General features: G+C 42.1%; 1 protein-coding gene across 1 annotated transcript; it reads left to right on the plus strand.

Annotated features, from left to right (window-relative positions):
• The first annotated feature begins 247 nt into the window (after positions 1–247).
• bicdl1 (BICD family like cargo adaptor 1) lies at positions 248–18,027 on the plus strand. The gene is made up of 9 exons (XM_022752929.1): positions 248–640; positions 1,948–2,163; positions 9,603–9,719; positions 11,455–11,601; positions 11,809–11,988; positions 12,137–12,355; positions 14,271–14,401; positions 15,850–15,970; positions 17,851–18,027. The coding sequence occupies exons 1-9, from the start codon at positions 248–250 to the stop codon at positions 18,025–18,027; spliced, it is 1,701 nt and encodes a 566-aa protein (XP_022608650.1).
• The last annotated feature ends 3,414 nt before the right edge of the window (positions 18,028–21,441 follow it).

Here is a 21,441-nt window from a genome sequence, read left to right on the forward strand (position 1 = left end):
TGTTTGCTGGGATTCAATCAGAGTCAGAGTCGCGACTAGGTAGGTTTACAAGGAGAGAGGGACGTGAGGAAACTGGAGAGAGAGCAGTTTGCAATCTAACTGGATCCAGCTCTGAATTTGGAGAATGATGGATGGATTGTCGATAACAAGCCAGTCCGGTCAGCCCAACCCAGTCAGAGCAGGGTGGGTTCATCCGGAGTGAAATCAGTCGGCTCTCATCCGTTGGCTTCTCGTCCGCCGGGCGGCGATGTCCGCTTTCTGCCTAGACCTGCAGACGTCTGCCGTGGTTTCAGCACCACTGGAACTGGACAGCGACTGCATGGAGTCCCGGGCCAGCCCCTCCGCCCATGAGCCTGGCGGCTTTCAGGGTCATCCGCTGCGGCACGCCGGCTCTGGAGGCCTCGGTATGGCCTTGGAGGAGGAACTGGCCATGCTTACCGGGGAGCGGGAGGACGAGGAGGAGCTGTCGGACCTAGAAACGCCTGCGGTGGGGCATAACGCAGACTTACTGTCGCTCTTCCGTCAAAAGGAAAAAGACTTGGTTTTAGCTGCTAAACTTGGCAAAGCGTTGCTGGAAAGAAACCAAGACTTGACCAAGCAATATGAGAAAATGCACAAAGATCTCAACGAGAAATTAGAGGTAAACTTTGAAAAGAAAATAATAATTTGCTCAAGTTTTAATGCTGCCTTAAGCCTCGCTCTGGTTTGTCATCAAAATGCCATAATCCTACATCCAAGTTTAGGCCTTCGCGATGTAAACAAACTGTGGAGCTTTACTTTCAAGCTAACAGAGAGAAGGGGTTTCATGTAGCATGATTCATTTTTATGGTAACGTATGTGCTATAAGCTGGAAACTAGCTACTTAGAGTAAATTGAAACGTGCTGGTAACTCTGATCTGAAAGACAGTGTCAGGCCAAGCTAACAAAAGGTGTAGCACAGTCTGGGAGTTATCCCACACATCATGTTTACAGTGAATGCTGTACAGTTGAGCTGTTGTTTTTGTTGTTTTAAAAATCCTTCACACAATCCAACACGTGGCGTGAGGAACCACAAAGACTAATCCTGTGGCTGTCCAGGGCCTACTGTATCTACTGTACATCTGTTCAGCTCTTTGATCCATATTCATCCCCATGTTGCAGCTCAGAGAAATAAGCTGCCTCTTAATATCAAACTCTTCTTATTATTCATGTTGTTACAGTTCCTGATGATGCTGTTTTGTGGTCTTGTTTTGAATCTCTTTGATCCCTCCTTTTGTTTGGGCTCATACCCAGAGATGAAAACAGTGGCCACACAGATGCCAGCTGCTTCAGCCTTGGACTTAACATAATATCAACTCCCATCCAAACTCTGGCAGTCGCTGGTGGTGCAGTGCATCTGTTCACCGTTCATTGCCATCTAGAGAATAGAAAGAAGCATCATATTATCTGAGCTGTCACTCTAGGGGCCAGGGACACAGGAGACAGTTGTTTTCATTGTATATCACAGTTGCAGTTATTGTCACTCTTTTGAACTTTTTTATGTCTTGTTTAAGTTTAACAAAAGTTCAGTTTCTGGTGTGTGGTGCAATAGTCAAACTGTATTCATATGTTTTCATGTTAATGTTAAATCTACAGTTATAGCACAGAATGAAAACGTGTCTGACTTTTGCAGGACAACTTGAGCTTAAGAAAAAACTTGAATTTGCCTTTATTGTTGTAGAGTCATGTTTAGTGAGGGGATCAGTTTGCCATCCTGCACTTTTTTTTCCTTCACTGAAATATTTCCAAGGATTGAGTACAACTTTCTCAGTCTGTTGAAGAACCAGCATCTGTGTGAAGTCTCTGACTTTGTCACACATGCAAGGCTTTCATTGGATATGCTTTGTAAAATTAGGGCAATACTGTACATAAAATCCAAGCAAATCAGGGTTTAACCATATCTCCTTTTCTCCCCTCATTCACATGCAGCACTTGGAACAGGAGAAGCATGAGTTGCGTCGGCGCCTGGAAAGTCGAGAGGGGGAGTGGGAGGGTCGTGTGGCCGATCTGGAGACGGACGTCCAGCAGCTGCAGGGTGAGCTGGAGCGCCACCAGGTCCAGCTGAGAGAAGCTGACAGGGACAAGACCAAGGCCATCAGTGAGCTCTCTGAACAGAACCATAGACTGCTGGAGCAACTCAGTAGGGTGAGCAGTGTCATGTGTGTGTGTTTGTATGTGTGTGTGTGTGTGTGTGTGCTTCAAATGTCCTTATTCAGATGCACTAGGTCAATCTGCATGGAAAAGTTAATTAGTCAGGGCTTTGAGTTGGTGTATCACATGGTCTTAATGCTGCCTTAAACACCCTTCCACCCTACCATGAAACTTCTCATGGAAATTCCAGTGTGCGTGCATGTGTTCGTGTGCATGTGAGCGTGTATATAGTATGCCTTTCTCCCTGGCTGGGCCTCGGGGTCACTCAGTCCAATTCAAGTGTGCCTGGCTGACATGACATAAGGGGCTCAGCCAAGTGAAGATTCATCATCCCTCAGGGGGGAATCTACCTCCATTCAGCCTGTCTCTCTCTAACTTCACCTGAATTATGCTAACTCATCAATATAAAAGCGGAGCTTCCGGGTGTAATGGTGAATAATTTAGAATGATTGGACTGCACACTTATGCAATAGCACTATGCATATTGACAGGTAATTTGAGTGCAGTTATTATGACTGGCAGAGCAGAAAGGTCTGATATGAGACAGGTAGAAAAATAGATTGATAGACGGACAGATAGATAAGATATATACATCAGGTCGAACTGAGATTGGAAGTAGATGCAGATTGATGGAGCTGAGAGTGCTAGTGTTTAGCTTCAGCTGATTAATCCTTTGCTAAGGAGCTCAAACACTTCAGTCTGCTCATTCTACACCAAAACAAGGACACTTTTCCACATAGACGATCCATATTTAATGTCATTGCTGTATTAAGTGTAAAAGCGTTCTTGTTTATTTGCCCACACTGTGTCGAGGCTTCATTCCCACACTAGAAAAAGTAATGTAACATGTCACAGCAACTATAAGAATGATTGATAATCATATTTCCTAAACTGTGTGTCAGGCTAAGAGCTGTTAAGTCACAGGGCTGAGCTCGCGTTTCACCAACAGCAAAACTACGTCATGCTACCTACCCTGTCAGAGGGATATATAGTCTAAACACCTGTAAGACCATTATATCAACTTAAGGGCTATAAACAGAGGCATCACAGTGTTGTCAGCTGCCAGGTAGGCTGGCAGTGGGTGCATAGACAACATTTCAAGATGCCCAGAGCTGTATATACAAAGGTTGTGCAGGTGCTTTGATAACCCCGTCAGCACTAATGTCTATGGCAACGATCACACTCGAGCGTGTTGTTTCCCCTCCTGGGAGAAGATATGATCTGCTGCCGGGCGCACGCTGCTCAGGGAGGAGAAGGCTCCATGTGGCTGATTTTAACCCCCGGCTCGCAGCTGTGCAGAGCGAGTTCTGCTTGTTGTCTTGATCAGATTAAATTAACTTCTTGCCATATCTTGCCCCAACACCATCATCACATTGCAATCAAGGACTGTCCTGGACGGGTCAGTCGCTGTGGATTGCAGCAAAAGCAGGCACTTAGCATAATTGAACTGCATTTGATTTAATTGAAACCTGGGTGTGGGAATCTATAAAGATATTCACTGGAAGTGGTCTGTATTGTGTTTAGGGGGAGAGCATATCTTGTGGTCTTTGTGACTCAGTGAAATTCATGAGACCTAATTGACTCCATCGATCCAGATCTCATGATTCAGTGCGTTGGGCAGGCAGAGGGAGACCTGCTGGGTAATAGAATAAATGAGGTCAGCCACAGTACTCTCTCCCTATCTCTCTCTCTCTCTCTCTCTCTCTCTCTCTCTCTCTCTCTTTCTCTCTCTTTATCCTTTTTCTCTATGACTTTCTTACGTACTTTTCTCTCTCTGTCTGGACTCATTACTAAGCAATGTGCTGTGACTAAGTAACATTAACTGTTTACAGCTCAGATTGAATGGAGGGAATGTAAAACTGTCCTGAGGAAACCCTGCAGTAGTGAACTGCAGGTCAGCTATTCTCTCCTGCCATACCCATCTCTCTACCCATCTGACTGTATTATGATGTAAATCAGTCTATATGTTGCGTCCTGTAAACCCTGTCCAGAACTATGGAATAGGACACGTTCCTATGTCCATCAAATGCTTATGAGCTTGTTATTGGCATCCTTTAGCATGCCTGCTGGAAATCACATTTCACAGAGTGGTGACTGGACAATAGACACATCTATTGAGCATCAGGCTCCTAATTGACAGAACAACCACATCCACAGCCTCTGGGCTAACAATAACGAATTGGGAAAACAAATGGGAGATGCAGATTAAAAGTGTAATAGATTTGTGGCTGCCATTACAACACTGTGGAGGACAAAAAATTACTTATTAGCCAATACATAAATACATATTTTAAGTAATTAAAAGTATCATAAATATATGATTAAATTAATGGAGAAAATCTATGAATGAATAAATAAATGTTGGTAGTTAATCAGGACATACATAAGTGATCACATTTCACAAAAGTAAATAGTTTCCATATATCTACATGCATATTGAATGTACAAATGCAGAAATAATTAAAAGCATAAATGTAGGAAACTATAAATAAGTGAATATGTATAAATAGAATACATTTGTCATCTATTTGTTTATTTTCTAATTCATTTAATTATGCATTAATTAATTAATTATTATTAATTTATTGGTAAAAAAGTAATGTTTCATCCTCCATATTTGACTGAAGGCTTTTTGGGTGATTTCTTAACCACCTTTTCAGTAAGTGTAGCTTTGTAATTCATTTTCTCTGTTACTTACCAACATTGTTACTAATTATCATTATTAATTCACTTTTTGTGTATTGATTTACCTTTATTGATTTCATGTATTAAATGAAATACAGATTTTTTTTTTCTTCATTTATTTATGGATTTATTCATGGATTTATTCAAATATATATATATATATATATACATATATATATATATATATATATATATATTGACCTCTATATATAACTACACACCTTTTTAGAGGGTGCTTTCTAAGGCAAACCTTTGAGCCAAAGATTAGATTTATAAAAGCAGTCCTTCCCCCTCCTGACAACCCAGGAATCAGTTCTTAACAGAGCCTTCAATTGGCTGCAGTGGGATGACCTTGAGAAGGCAGGGCACTCCATAGGAAGTGATGTAAGTCATGGGGTAAGATGCAGCGCTGAGGGGATTAGGCTATAATCCGTGCTAATAGCCTTACCATATGCATTCAGTCCAAAACCAAAACAACTCCACTCCATACTCTACTTAATTAATAACAGCAGGTAACTTAGATATTTGGGCAAAGAAGATCTAAAAATGTAATCTCCAGCTCTGTCGTCAAATCTTTTCCTGGGCTGCACACAAACTCCCTGTGGTTACTCCTCTGTGTGTGTGTGTGTGTGTGTGTGTGTGTGTGTGTGTGTGTGTCTGTGTCTGTGTGTCTGTGTGTGTGTGTGCCGCGTGTGTGTGTGCCTGTGTGTGCATGCTCGAGTGAATTTCCCAACACTGATGATAAAACTAAACACTATATTCGATACACCTAGAGAAAATAGGTTCCATTGATCCAGCAGTTGAGCCTAGGAGGCATGTGCTGGTCTGTGTGGGTCTCGAGTGTGAGGACAGCCAGTCTCCTCAAGCCTAATCTGATCAGAGTGAACTAGCAGGAAAGGGGCCTTCCTCTAATTACATTACCACACATGCTCAGAGAAGGCTGGGGATGCACTGACTCAAGCATAAGTGTCTACATGCTTTATGACCATGGTCAATTCTACTTCCCTCAACCTCTAGAATTTACTTAATTAAAATTTGACTGCAGCCTCCAGTGACTCATCAAAGTTGTTTATTTGAGACTATAGAGGAGGAATAATTCTATTTATTTGACTTGCCATTTACAACAGTTTCACAAGCAAGGTGTAATGTGAATATTTTTGAATGACAAAAGCAGAAATCTAGCATCCTATGTCGTATGTGGCCTCAGTGTATCCAGATCACACTCTGCACAGGATTCAGTTTCACTCCTCCTTTTACAACCTCCAGTCCCTGGGCATCTGTCCAGCTATCATCTTCGCTCACATCCAGTCACTGGAGCACATAACGTCTGCCTCCCATCAGCCCAAGGTACTGTAGCTGTTTGTCTCAGGATCAGCTCTGTGATTGGTACGTATTGTCACACTGAAGATTTGTTATGCAACCATTTGAAAGTGGGGTTGCCCACCCTCCCTAAGTCTAGACACGGCAGCGCTCTCTGTGAAAGTGACTAAGGAAAATACCAGAAGCACTGAGACCACAAGTCACAGCTCCACCAATCCCACTTCTCCCTGGTTGCTACGACAACCAGAGTGACATGCAAATTGTAACTCCATGTGTTGTTACCATGGGAATGTGCTCTACAGAATGGCATCAGGATACAGATGCTAGGTCGTGCAACCAAAGACCCACGATGCACCTGCAGTCATATCTGCCAGATCACGCTCCGCAACCACAGAGCGCCTGCAGCTGAATCAGCAGGAGTGATATCTACTTTTCTAGTTTCAGCTCTTCTCCTCCTGGAAAGTGAATGTGCAGTATTTGCTCAGGTAAATGTGAGAGTAAAGAGGCTGTAAAGGGACATGTCTCTGCTGAGCCCTACTCTCTGCTGAGGCGTCTGTCGCTACAGTCTGATTTGCCCCCATTCGTCCTGTCGTGCTGATAATGCTTGATCTGGTTTATCTGAGGAATTTATGCGCAGATCTGCAAATCCGACAGTCTGCAGTCAACTTTGTGGGTTTTTTTTTATTTTTTATATGATCTCAGTGTGTCAGATTGTTGGGCCAGTGGTGATGTCGTGTCACCACTGTGACCTGTCACTGCACTGACCTCCACTGACTGCACATCTGTGTCCCACACAGAGAAGACAGCATCATGCAGCTGTCACACAGGAACCGACATCTGGACACGGACAAAGTGGCTGAAAACCCACTGACTAAGAGACGTAGTAAAATAACCTGTCCTGTGTCAAACTTTACTTTAACTTATAAAGTTATACTTATACCAATACTGTAATCTTTTTGTGGGGGTGTGGGGGGTTAGAGGTTTGGTAAAAGGCTAAGATCACCTTTGGGTGATATGATTCTGGTTATATTAGACAGTAATTTTAGTTGAGCCATTCATTTCTATCTGTAGATCAGTTATCAACTCATAAAATAGTTTAATTGTAAGTATCTAAAGAAAGCTTGGTAATTCCTGAAAACAGACATATTTCCGTGTTGGAGTATGATACGTTCATCAGTGATGTCTGTCTCTCAGCGTTTGTTTAACCTGCTTTGAGTGTCAGGTCTACATATTTGTTGCATTTGATTCACCATCATTAAACCTACAAAGCCTATCTAGTACAATTCAGTCATCAGTCAAGCTCAATGAGTTCTCCATCCACTCAGTGTAAACCACACTCATTATATTTTTGATTGACAGCTAAACTTACACTTTTTGACTTGTGCTGATTTTGTAAACTCTAAAATCTTTCAGTTGTTCGAAGTATTATAATTAGTTATTTGGAGCCAGGTCCAATGCGTGTACAGGGAAGAGGTTTAATTTTCCAGCATGGTGGAAATAATTTAACCATCATTACGGTAATTTTACAAAATAAGTTATTTCTTTATTATGTTATTGCCATATATTGTGTTTTCCCTATGAATTCATAATACCTGCATCTCAGTCCTTTCTGGAATAACACTATGCTAGGAGGTGGATGATTAATTGATCAAATCAAAGAAGGGCAGATAACTTCTACCCTTGTGTTCAAAAGCTTTTATGTGAGGAGAACTTTGGGCGTGCAAACCCCTTTTGACATCCTTACAGTCAGTTTTTTAACAAGCCTCCTGTAACAATCTCACAGAGCAGTTACTTTGCTTCCATCATGTTAGTTACCGCTCAGAGCGGAGCCCCAGAACGGTGCATCTGAGGCAGAGTCTTCCTGGCAGCTTGTCCTTTCCAGAGACTCCCAGCAGAACAGCGGCACAGACTACAACCAGTGTTACCTGAGGACAGCAGTGAACTGAAGTAAACTAATGTATCTACACAACCAGTTGTTGAGCCTCTTCAAATCTCTCTGTGAGCTTCTTGAGAAGCTGCTGCAGCGTGTAGTGCCACCTGCAGGCTTCAGTTCATATTCATGCAATGAGTCGTCTTCATTTTCACTCAGCACACAGAGATTAAAAGACAAACCTGAAAAAATATACTGATTATTTGAACACTTCCTTGGTTAAAGTGTTTCGGTGATATATACACTATATATACACCATGTTTATTCTCTTCGGTGCACTATAAAAGTGAGTCATTTTTAGGATTCTACTGTTGCCATGGCAGTGATGATAATGCGAATGGTAGCTTCCTGAGAGCAGCTCTATGCTAATGAAGACCAGCCAGGCAGTGTGTAGTCTGATCCCACCTGTCCAATAAGCCTGGGTATGCTGCCGTGGTGGATTACACAAACACTGAGCAGTGGACTATTTAAGGCTTTTAAAAAGGGCCGTGACATTCAGGTGAAATTCTGCTTTCAGAGGAACAGCTATCAGATGCACCATGACCAGGAACAGACTGGGGAGTAACATTACATCAATAACACTGAGCTCATTATGAAAATCAGTTTGTTTACGCACTTCTACATGTATGTGTGTGTGTTTGTGTGTGTGTGTGCTTACACTTTCTATCAGACTCCAGTGAGTGAGTCACCTCAGTATCTTAGAAAGAGAACACAGACTAAAGAGCTGCTGTGCAATGTCTCTAATCTAACTGAGCAGTTAATGTAGCACTTTAACAATGTGTTGTTGTGTCAACATCACCAACAACTATAATTAAAGGGGAGGTCCACTTGATTCAACACATTAAAGTCTGTCTACAGGTCTACTGCATATGTGAAGAAAGATGTATGGGGTCTGTGTGAAGTAAATTGTGATAAATTGCCTCAGGTGATGTCACTGGAGTCAGCATTGGTTGTGGCTGAAGTTTGAAATGAAAACAATCCGGAGAAGTGGGTTCACCAGAACTCTGTAGCCTGCTGCTCATAGTGGCTCCAGGCTACATTAGCTACATTAGCTGCTAATTGAATAGCACACTTGAATCTCCAAGTGAACTGTCAGTGTTCAAGTTGCACTGTGGGTAATGTAGGCGCCAGGCTTTGACTAAAGAAGAAGAGTGTGGAATAAAAAAAATACTTATCTCTGCTGTATCGATTTTCATTCTTTTAACTGCCTACTGCCTGTCTGACAGTGTTGCTGAATCGGTAGAATACTTTTAAAGCAGGAAGAGACTCATTTAAGGCAAATTTTTGATTCAATTTGCGTTAGGGCTGCACGATATTGCGATTTCAGTTGGAATGGTCATTTTTGTGTTTTATTTTCACTGAAAAAAAAATTATGATGATGTGATTTTTGTTAGCACCACAACATTTTACACTTGGCCATATCGCGATCATGATTATATTTCAATTAATTGTGCAGCCCTAATTTGTGTGTGTTCTGTTTCTGTCTGTCTGTTTCCAGGCTGCAGAGGTGGAGAAGCAGCTGTCCACTCAGGTCCATTCATTACGGGACGACTTCAGGGAGAAGAGTATGTCTACGAGCCAGCACATGACACGACTAGAGACTCTACAGGCTGAGGTGAGCCGCTATCAGTAGCACTTTTCTATTACATATCACTTTAGACTACATACAGTTGATTGAGCTGAACACACAGCGTGACCAGTCACCCACGAAAAGCTAAACAGAAAGGAAAAGTGCAGCTCAGATCTATTTGGAAAAATAGATTATTTGTTTGCAGCTATTGATTTCTCAGCAAGGAGCCTGGGTGTCTAAGGTGACAGCAGAACGCTAGGGATTCAACTTCTGTGCCATTATCCTGCGATTACCAACACTTTGGTCACAATGGCTTCTGTTTGGCAAAAGTTACATATTCTCACTTTAAAGTTGGAGTTTCTGGGGATAATAAGTGTAAAATTCCACTAAAGGAAAACACTTCTTTCAACAAATGTCCTGTTTTTCAGAGGGTAGCCGTGTTCACCTTGCACCTGTCATGCTACTGGAACTGTTTCATCTGTCAGGGCACTTTCTCTAAAACTTGACCTTCTCCTCTCTTTCTTTGATCTATATCTTTATCTCTCTCCTCACCCATTCCTCCTTCCCTCACCCTCCTTCCGTCTCGGTTGGAGCAGCAAGGGCTAGAAGTGAGTGGTTACCGAGCGCTGTCTGTCTATCGGCCAGACTGCATGCTGCATGGAACAGCTTGTAAAATAATAGAAACAAGGATTGCACCATTATTTATCTATTTTTACAAGTGCTTCTACTCTGTCCAGTTAAATTAGTTGATACATATGATTCAAATTGGATCTTATGTTGTCGTTGGGAATAGAGGACAAAAGAGGAATTTATATATGGATGAAAAATCCATGTTTGACATTCCCATATGGCAATCCCTGTTTCCTAAGATTGAGCATGAAACACTAGTTTGGTAATCAGAGCATGAGATGTGTTGTGATGTCAGTCGTGTTCATGTATGATATCAGCCAGATATGTTATGAACAAAGGTACTGTCAGAGCATAACAACAGCTGAGATTTCCCCGTAGCTGCTCTTCAAAGCCAGGCAGAAAACACCCAGACTGCAGAGCCTGCGCTATAATTGGGAGAAAATGCTACAGCTCTATATTTAGCCGAGATACTGCAATGTCTCGGTGCTCCCACTTTTCTAACGCTTTGCCTTTATATGACATGTGCTGGTGACTAATGACTTTTTGCCCTATTTGCGTAAAGACAGAGACTGAAGCAGCCCAAAAATATCCAGAACTTGGCGATGTAGATGCTCGTATGGTAGTGAAAACGACTGATCCACATGTAAGCTCCTGTGCTGTGAAGTAGGTTACCAGATGTAGGTCAAACGCAGGAGGGATAAAAATGAACAAGAACTGATGTTTGTTTAATGGGGAAAGCTGCTCAAGCAGCTTAAAAGAAAAAACAGTCACTAGGAAAAAGTTGTGTTGCTGCGATGCTAGCCTTCAGTTGAAGGCCGTTACACAGCCGTGGTAAGGTAGTAAGCTGATATGAGGCTCTGTGGAGACGCAAACATATCACCAAAACATTCCTGAAGACGAGGGTGGCAACTAACGCCTACGCCTGTGCTAGGCAACAAACATTCTTTAGACCAGTGGGAGTACTTTTTAATCTTGTGTAAGAGCCCAGCTTGCCTCAGAGTCAGCAAAACAACAAAATTTATCCCTTAATCAGGTCCATAGCTGCCCATCTGTCCGCTATCAACCAGGAATTCTTAACAGGCCACTGTTTCTCGACTTAATGCCTATTTTCTGTGGTGCGGTAACTAACCGGTGCTGTTTGACATCTTAGATTAAGATGCTGTCGGAGAGGAAGATGGAGCTGGAACGCCGGGTGCACGCAATGCTGGAAGAGAATGAGCTGCTGCAGAGTACAGTGGACGACCTCAGAGAGAGGACGCTGGTGTTGGAGAAGCAGTGTCACGAGAAGGACCTACAGGTACGGAGACATGCACGAAGGACTCTTAGGTCTTTGAGGGTAGCTACTACCTCTGTAGATATTGCACATTACCTTCTGCAAAGCCCTTTTTTTGTGTTTAACCCACTAAAATCTGTCCTTAAAATAGTCAGCACTCCTGTCAGCGCTCTGCAGGTATTCATAGTTTGCACCGTTAAGTCCCGGTTTTGCCTCCTTTGTCATGTCCAGTTGCGACAGAGCCAAATGGAGCTCCAGGAGGTTCAGGTTTCTCACAGGCAGCTGACTGCTCAGCTGGAGGAGCTGACAGAGGAGCACAGCCTCCAAAGCCTCACCCCACACCCGTCCAGCCTGCTGTGTGAGATAGAACAGAGCATGGAGCAGGAGGAGCAGGAGCAGGAGAGGGAGCAGGTAGTTAGTATTACTATTATTATCATGACCTTAGGATTATGTTTCATTCACTCCACTCTTAGTTTGTTTCAGTCTCAGTTTCAGTCCGCTGTGAGCACCAGGCGGGTGGGTAACTAAAACATTCCCCCCCCCCTACTTGTCTGTGTAGTTGCGTCTTCAGCTGTGGGAGGCCTACTGTGAGGTCCGCTCACTCTGCTCCCATCTCCGGGGAAACGACGTCACGGACTCGGCGCTGTCCACCGACTCTTCCATGGACGAGTCCTCGGAGACGTCCTCAGCCAAGGATGTGCCTACTGGCAGCCTCCACACCAGCCTGCTGGAGTTACGGAGGCTAACACAGAACCTGCTGGATGGCAACGAGTCCACGGTAATAACACACTGGCAGCTGCTCAGCACTGACAAAATATCCTTTCTCTCAAAGATAAGGGAGGTAATGCCCAATTTTAGGGATTTTAAGATGATTTTTCAAGAAGTTCTATGTAATTTGTTATTATTATAGAGCAAATAGACTCCAGTCATTTATTTAGATTTTTAAGGAAAGAAATTATATAGTAGTCACTAGGGGGTGTATATTTTTAATTAATGAATTAAGCTTGTTTTATTAAATTGAATTAAATGGAGCGGTATACTGTGGCAGACTAAACAGGTTTTGTAGTGGCCTTATCTCTGTTTGCCTTCTTGTTTTCTGTTTGCAGCTAATAAAATGATACATAATGGAGACACAGGAAGCTCCTAACAAAACCAAACTCTATCGAGAACTTACACTGTCGTATTAATCCCTCAGCCAAAGCAGGATCTGATCACCTGCCCCTCCTGATCTATCTGCTCTGCTGTTGCTGCTCATTTGTCATTTGTCTCTGGACATTTTGCATGAAGTCAATGTTTACACCAAGACAAATTGTTCATTGTTCAGGTCATCAGTTACGTCTGTGTATATTAATCATCAGCAGCTATCTGTTTTTACCCGGCAGAATTAGACACTGAGAAGAACAGAAGGGGGATTTTGTTCCCAAGTTTAAAGTTTTTTCGAAACCCATTAGATTTCAAAAACTTAGACCTGCCTCCTTAAGCTGAACGGCCATGACAGCCATGAAGTTACATGGTTGTGTAGAGTTTATCAGAAGTTGGTGATTTTCAAAGGAATTTCTTTGAAGTGGCTTATCCTCCCCACAGTGATGTGTATTAACCAAAATAAATCTTCACCCACTATTGGAATGTTTATTCTCAAAATAAGTGAATTGAATGCCTGGACGTTGACTGTTACAGTTCACATCCAGCTGTCATGCTGACATTGCAATCAAGTAATTTCTCTTTTTAAATACTCCAAAATCACAACTTCCACTCCAGGAACTTTACTGCATATCTGTCCCTTTGTAGAAACTATAAAACCCATAAAATAAAGTGGTACCAAGATGGATACCTATTCTCATAAAGTTAATGAGGTTGCGAAGCCGAAACAAACTGCGCAAGAAATACAACTAGCTTGATAACGCTCTAACAGGATACAGCCTCTGTGGGCTTATTTTAGACATGCAATAATGAACTATACGGGCAGTAGCAGTGCATAGACAGTGAGTGTGTGCTGTGTGTTGACAGGGCTCGCGGCGCAGTGATGAGGAGGCTCTGGAGGAGCAGGTGAGGAAGCTGGGAGAAGAGCTGAGGGAGGTCAGAGTCCTGTACGAGGCTGAGCAGGACAAGACACGCAGCAGTGACGAGGAGCTGCTGCAGCTGCACAGTCAGGTACCGACTCCTCTGACATCTGTGCATGTGCGCACTCATGTAAATCATGTACTGTCTGTGCACATGTTGATGACACTTTAACACTTGCAAAAGACAAAAGTGTTCGCACCGAGGCTCTGCTGCTAATCACGTGGAAAGCAAAGTGTCAGACAGCCCTCATTAATTCAGTATCACATCCACTCTTTCTTGGTGGAATAACGTTGCATTAAAGATTGCTCTAAGAATAACATTGTGCTGCAGATTCTCACCAGTTTGTGTGAATGTGATGTATGTTGTTTGTAATGTAGGACATTGCTTCAACCTTGTTTTCTTTCTGTGAGGACATCTCACTCCTTCCTGTGGGTTTGAGATGCCATCTTACATGATCTACACAAAACACACACAGGCCTTATTTTTCCCACTAAACTGGGTCAACTAAATATCTCACGCGTGAGCACCCCCACTGTATAACACTGCCAGTAAAACCTTGAAGCAGGAAGCAAGCTTGAATTTATGAGGCCTGTGTCTCACAGACCTGCTGTATTCTCCCATGTCACCTGCAGATGGCGCTGCTCTCTGTAGAAATGTGCTCTCTGCGGGAGGAGAACCAGCGGATCAGGATGATGGCTGAAGTCCGAGAACCCAGCGAGCAGCTCCAGAGTGCAATCAGAGACAGAGACGACGCCATAGCCAAGTAGGAACACTGCATTACACTGATGCAGTTATAACTCCTAATAACACATCACTCTCACCAACAACTATATAGAGTATGTAGAATGGAGCAGGGGCCGGTTGCACAAAACACCTTAAGTTTTCTACTTAAGTATGACACTTAAGGTTTAATTTCTCCTTAGCTGAGGGAGTTACTTAGGGGTGTTACACAGAATCTCTTAAAAGGTTTCCTTAGTTATGGAAGGTGAGTAATTTACAGCAGTGAAAGAGATTTTACAGCGGTAAAATGTGATTGTTTCCATGGAGACCGTTTATTTGCTTGCCTTAGCTTATGCCTGTTTTCAAGGAAGCCAGCAACATTAGAGGAGTGCGCTGCCATATCCTCCTGTGGTTTTGACAGGAACTTCACAGAAACCTTAAGGAGGAGTCTTAAGGGTGTTTTTATTTAAAGGTAACCTTAACTCAGACTTTAAGGAAACCCTTAACTTAAGGTGTTTTGTGCAACTGGCCCCAGGTTCTCTAAGATAAATACACTGCCCTTATAATATATAATGTAACAAACCTTCTTAATCAACTCTCTGACTCAATGAGATGATTAAAGGACAATTCTGGTTTATTACCTCTTGGTTATTTTTCGTAGTAACAATAACACTGTGTGCTAGGTGCTGACATCAGGAAACGCAGTGACATCCCTAAAAAGACATATGATGAAACAGAACACACTTGAAGTCAAATGAACCCCCTCATTTGGCAGAGAGAATTACATTCATTACCCCCACTGCTTATAAACATTCAGCACAGTTTTACAGGTCTCCTTCTAGGTTCAGCTTTGACCCTCTGCACTTGCTGTAGTTGTACGCACACAAAGTTTTCCTGTGCAATGAGGCATATTTCCAACATTTCAGGTGCACTCTCTTCCTCCAAGTATAGATAGATAGATAGATAGATAGATAGATAGATAGATAGATAGATAGATAGATAGATAGATAGACTCTTTGTTGTCATTGCATTGACATTGCAATTGTCCTTCTGCACATCATTTCAACTCAGAGATGAGTTGGATACAGATTATAGACATTTTCATTCTCTGATTCTGCTTAAAAGAATAATTTGATATTTTGGGAAACCAGCTGATTTCCCTTCTTGCTGAGTTTGTTGAATATGAAGCTAAAGCCATAAGCTGTTAGTTAGTGAACTTTAGAGGTGCTTGTAAGTGGATTTGGTTTTAGCTTTGGAGCTAGTCAGGCTAGCTGTTTCCCTGTGTTTCCAGTGTTTTTGCTAAGCTAAGCTAACTGTCAGACAGACATGTGAGTGGTGTTTATATTCTCTTCTCACGGCAGAATGAATTTCCCAAAGAGTCAAACTCTTCTTTAAAGATTCATTTTTCATCCATCACCATGTGCAGGAGTTTTTCTGAGGCCTCTGTGCTGGTAGGAAACCTCTAGTTTCTGTGTGTGTGTGTTTCTGCAGAAAGAAAGCGGTGGAGATGGAGCTGGCCAAGTGTAAAATAGACATCATGTCTCTGAATAGCCAGCTTCTGGACGCCATCCAGCAGAAGCTCAACCTGTCGCAGCAGCTGGAGGCCTGGCAGGTGGGTCAAAGGTCACGAGAGATTTACTAGTAAAAGCCTAATAGTCCTTCTGTAGTATTTTGGAGCAGCTATTTTAAGATTGCTCCACAAAGAAACAGTGAATTTTGTTAATCCTATTGTCAATGAAATTAGTCAGTAGACTATTACATAATGTCTATAAGAATGAAATGACACTAGCTGCTAGAACAGTTTGTCCATGTTCCTTCCCTCCCCTGTCACTTCAGATTAGTGTCAGCGTATTTTAACACTTGCAGAATCTGTGCACATACACTAAACCACTCAATTAACTTCTGAGGGTGTGTGTCAGCTGGTTGGCTGGGATGGGTGTCAGTAAGGAAACATATTACATATGTAGCCTTCGGACACTGTGTGTGTGTGTGTGTGTGTCTGTGTGTGTGTGTGTCTGTGTGTGTGTGTGTGTTCCCTCCCTCCCCCTCCTCATCCCTAACTAGCAGCTCTTTCCTCTCTCTTCTCCGTGCCCACAGTTTGCCTCCTCAGGGCTCTTTACTGTTTGGCTCTTGTGGTTTCTGATCTAGTGGCCTTTCTCAGCTTCCGTACCACCCTTTCTCCCCTGTGGTACTCCCCCTCCTGCCTTAGAGGTGAGCCCGTGCTGCGCCATCTCGCCGTATCACCCTGCACTAACCCGACTACGCCATGCTGAGCCATTCCATGCCACGGTTAACTGACTCAGGAGAAACGCCCACCCCAGCTCCTTTTCTCTCTGAAACCATTAAACCATCACAGAGAACCATCCAAACCACCACCTCTCTCTCCACCTGCCTGTCTCCTCTCTCCATACACCTGTGTTCCCTACATGAATGGTTTTAGGAGATGGGTCCACTGGTCACCTTACCTGTTCAGAGATGATTCACAGACATCAAAAACACCTCTGTAGCCCCTGTACATCTTAATGCTTGGCTGATACAATGGCTGATTATTATATATCATCATATTTAATATTTATGCTACGTTATGTTGAGCGACATTCAAAGTAAGAAGACTTATTGATAAAAGATTAAACATGTTTATTCATATATTAAGTACTGAGCAGCTTGTCATAAACGAACCATCAGTATTTGGTTCAATTTAGAACTTTGAATCATTGAATCTCAGGGGTCACAAGATGATTAACTTGACAGGAAAGCAGAAAAGATTTATTTATGCAACACAAAATTATGTTTTGTATTCAGATTTATTCGTCTAATGACTGAATAATTTTGCCTCCACAGGCAGAAGCCATTTTCTCTGAGAGAGATTTGGCAGAAATGTCAATCACAAACTTCTTTCTTCCATTCTCCTAATGGAATGCAGCCACTGGTGATCCGAAATGTGATTTTCATGAGAGGCAAATTGTTATCAGTATTAAATGGTATCATATTTTCATTGTTTTAGTTTTATGCTTCTTTTGTACATATTCCTAAATAAAAAGTTTTATCAAATTACCACACAGAAAGTCTGGAGCCAGGTAGAATGACTGGTGAAAACTGTAGTAATTGTACAGTGTGCACATGGAACAGAGGCTAAAAGGCCTTAAAATGAATTTTTGCCTTGGGGCCCCTTAAAAGGTTAATCCAGTCAGGATCATTTCTGTGTTTATTTTACCAGTCTCATAATGTAAAACTGCCAGACAGGCTGTTTTTAGGATTACTTGCTATTCAGAAGTAGAGCTGACATACAGCCTCATTTGTGAGAGATGCTGAGCATCAATAAGTGATCTGCCAGGGGTGAGAGGTGGTTGTTATGTCTGTGTAATCAGTAACTAACAGATAAACTGATCAATGAGTCCAGACCAAAACTTCCTGTAACACCCCGCCACATGTCCTCTCTGTGACAAGTCTCTTCTGTCCTTCTCTTATTCACGTCTCTGTCCTTGGCTTCAGGATGATATGCACAGAGTGATTGACCAGCAGTTGATGGACAAGCACCAGGACGAGTGGCGCTCGGCCCCTTCCTCCCTGTCAGGGTCATCGAGGGCCCACGGCGGTCAGTCCTCCAGACGAGCTCACCGCATCTCCGACCGGGACAAGAGACTTTTCTCTTTTTTCAAAAAGAACTGAGCCCTGTCGGACTGGCCCCAGGCACGGCAGACGGACCACGCGGGGGACAAGGAGGGAGTGACATCGTAGTACAGGGGCAACAACGCAGCCAAAGACGGGCAGTGGCGCACACTGAGGTTTGGGGGGGGGGGGCTCATTTTGCACTTTATCTGTACCATTACTCTTCTCCTTACTGATTAATTGGTGACTGCTGACAGTGAGAGATGGAAATATAAGAATAGGACTTCCCCAGAGGCTTTGGCTTCAGCCCCTCTCATAGAAAGCTATCGGTCTTACAGAACATGAACAGGGTCACAAAGTTTACCTCCAAAGAGGAAGGTTTCCTTGTAGTGCCTATGACCATCTCTACTAGCCCACTGCCAACTCTGTAGAGAGGGGAACACCATGTACAAACTCTTATTGTATGCATCCCAGTTATCAGGCCAAGGAGTCTGGGGAAAGACAGTTGGGTATATGGGACATTGCAGGATCATGGGAAAAGATGAGGACAGTGGGACAGAGCTGTACGTCAGAGTATGATGAGACAGAGCAGGATGGTGAAGCTGCAGCCAACCGACGTAATCTCTCAGGTTTATTCATTTTGTCAGGGGACGTTCAGAACATGAGGCAACAGCTTTATGTATCAGGACCATGGTGTACTGTATATCTGACAAAACAACTGACAAAAAGAATGCTTATTTTTTTATGGACAGCCATGCAGCTTTTTTTAATTTTACAGTGGGTATTTGCCACGATTGCATGTCCCAAACCCCAAACCTTCAATCACAGTGAGATGAAGAAAACTTTTAAAGCGGTGCTCCAGTAATTTACTCACTCACAAGAGAGATATTAAAGCTGCGCTAAACAATATTTTTATATGAAAAATGAATCAAACAGCTATGTCTAATATGAAAGGGGCCGCCGGTAGTGACAAACCCACAGAGAATCGCTCCTAGACTCTGTAGTTTGCCTTAGCTCTGCGGAGCATTACAGTCCTTTTTTTTAGTTCATTTTTGGATTTTTGGTTTGTTTTTATTTCTTTTCTACAGCCACAACTTTATTGTTTATGGTTCAGTCTCACCAGGCTCTCTCCAACCCAGTTTTCTGCAGCAGGCAGCTCTAATAAACCTGCTATGTGTTTGCCTTGCAGCAACAAACAGCAGACACACAAAGTCAGTGACCTGCTGGTGAATATAGTGGAGCATTCAGCAGCTAAAGAGGCACATATATTGTTCTTAAAACTTAAAACTCCAAATTACTGCTGTGAACAATTATTTGCTAGCATGTGCTAAACAATTTTAAAAGTTGAAATTTGCCTATGCTGCGTTTACAGCTAGTTCCATTAGCCAGAAAAATCAGTGCAGCAAATTCAAAGCAGCAGAGTTCAAGATGTTCAGCCTTTTAATCCACAATATCAAGTTCCAAAAACACAGGATCCTACATATCCCATAATGCAACCAATACTCTTTTCATTACACCTCTCCCGCCCCCTCTCCTTTAGATTTCTATTCCTGTTCGTCCCCAAAATCATATCACCGTGATTAAGTTAACAGGACCCTCACATCAAGTGAATGTATAAAAACCAGCACTTTTTATTTGGACCTGTCTCACGTCCATGGTGAACTCTAGTGAACTCTATGAGGCCTTTATGTTCACCTCTGACATCTGAATAAACCTGTGGGTGGCTGACATTATCGTCCAGGTGATATGTTCTTCTACAGTTCACGTTATATATTTAACATTTAAACATTTATCCTTTTTTTCAAAGAAAAAGACACTGTCTAGCATCATCCTCATGATGTCAATCATCTTCCTAGTTGACCAAATTTTCAAAATGTTTACATCAGCTTGAGAAGGAGGAAGAACTACTGTATGTAGAAGGCTCATCAATTCTCCAAGTCAATCAGTCAGTCCAGCTCAACAATAACCTGTTGAATTTCATATTGTTGGCGGTGTGTCGGTGTACAGAGACTCCTCTAAACTTCCTCTGCAGTGGGCAACATCTGAGCTGCTTTGGTTCACCACTAAAAGAAAAGGTCTACCTCCATTCTCATTGCTTCAATACTTCATGGGCACTTTGATTTCTTAGATGCCGGGCTTCCGTTTTAGGCGACATATCTGTATCTCCATTGGTAAAGCGGTATGTATTGACCTGAAATCTCCGAGCATGAATGACTTACAGTGTGGCACAGTGATGTCTCATGTCTGTCTGCGTTTGAACTCGTGTCTAATGCAGCTGTGCAAACCTATGCAGATGTCTTCTTGTCATTTCAGCTGGTTGTTGGGAAGGATCAACCCAAAGAATGATTTTTATAAAAAAAATAAATAAATAAACAGCCGAATAGGTTTGGATGAAATCAATATATTTATAAGAGAAAATGCATACATTTTGAATGAAAATCTTTTTTTAGAGAGAAATATACCTGTACATTGTTATTTGTAGGATCTTTTTTTTTCATGTGTGTCCTAACAGTGAGCAGGAATTACACTGGTGAGATGGACATGATCACTCATACCTATGTTTATTTGACTGTTCGGGTGTGGCAGGCAGTACAACTGGAAAGAGATATTCAGGAGCTCCTTTTAAGTTCTGTCCAAATTATTCACCAACAGGATGTGAAAACTACAAGAAGACTCGTGAATCTCAACTTTTAATCCAAGAGTGCACAAGAAATACCACTCTCTGATAAGTCACCCTTTATAAACAGAGTTGTAAATAGTGGCTTTACTAATGGTTAATAAAACTACTTCTTTATAAGGATTAATAATAAAAACCTTTAGGTTGACAGGTTGTGAACAATCTCTCTGGCTGTTGAGTTATTGATAAAGTCAAGTCATTTAACTAATAGTTTGACATTTTTAGTCTTAATGTTAAGATAAGGAAACTGTCCTTGTATTTAGTGGACAGACATAAGAGTGGAAATAATCTTTTATCTAACTTGAATATATAAGCTAATCAGCATATTTCTCAAAATGTCTAACTATTCCTTTAATAGTAATTAATAAAGGGAATTAAATATTATGTCTGTAGTAGTTAATAAACCTTTGCCAAGAGTTTCTTAATAAGCCAACAACAAAAGTTAGTAAGTTAGTAAAGTTAGTAAAAGTTAGTAAATTTATTAAGAGGTTTTTGCCGTCCTTTTCCAGGAAGTGAGAGGTCAAATGATTCACTGGATGAGGTGAATTAAAAAGTCAAACTGAGTGTCCTGCTGGAGGAGGTTAAACACCAACCTCAGAGATTTTCACAACTTGAAAACCCAAAATGTGTTTGTTACATTTTCCTGCTCAATAAAGGTTAAAAAAAACAAAATACAGATTAAAAATCACTGTTTCAAGAGTCCTGGCCAAGATAGGCAGCACTAACAGTGAAAAAACAGAGGAGCAAGATCAGTCGGATAACCATAAAATCAGAATTTACCAGAATTAAACCCATGT

This window comes from Seriola dumerili, unplaced genomic scaffold (assembly GCF_002260705.1).
Source record: "Seriola dumerili isolate Sdu_G_001 unplaced genomic scaffold, Sdu_1.0 BDQW01000017.1, whole genome shotgun sequence".
NCBI lineage: Eukaryota > Metazoa > Chordata > Actinopteri > Carangiformes > Carangidae > Seriola > Seriola dumerili.

Excerpts from the sequence above, each read along its gene's own strand:
- bicdl1 (XM_022752929.1), top strand. The coding sequence starts at position 248 with ATGTCCGCTTTCTGCCTAGACCTGCAGACGTCTGCCGTGGTTTCAGCA. Across the intron at positions 11,602-11,808 it reads GTCACGAGAAGGACCTACAG|TTGCGACAGAGCCAAATGGA; the intron begins GTACGGAGACAT and ends TGTCATGTCCAG. Across the intron at positions 12,356-14,270 it reads TGGATGGCAACGAGTCCACG|ATGGCGCTGCTCTCTGTAGA; the intron begins GTAATAACACAC and ends TGTCACCTGCAG.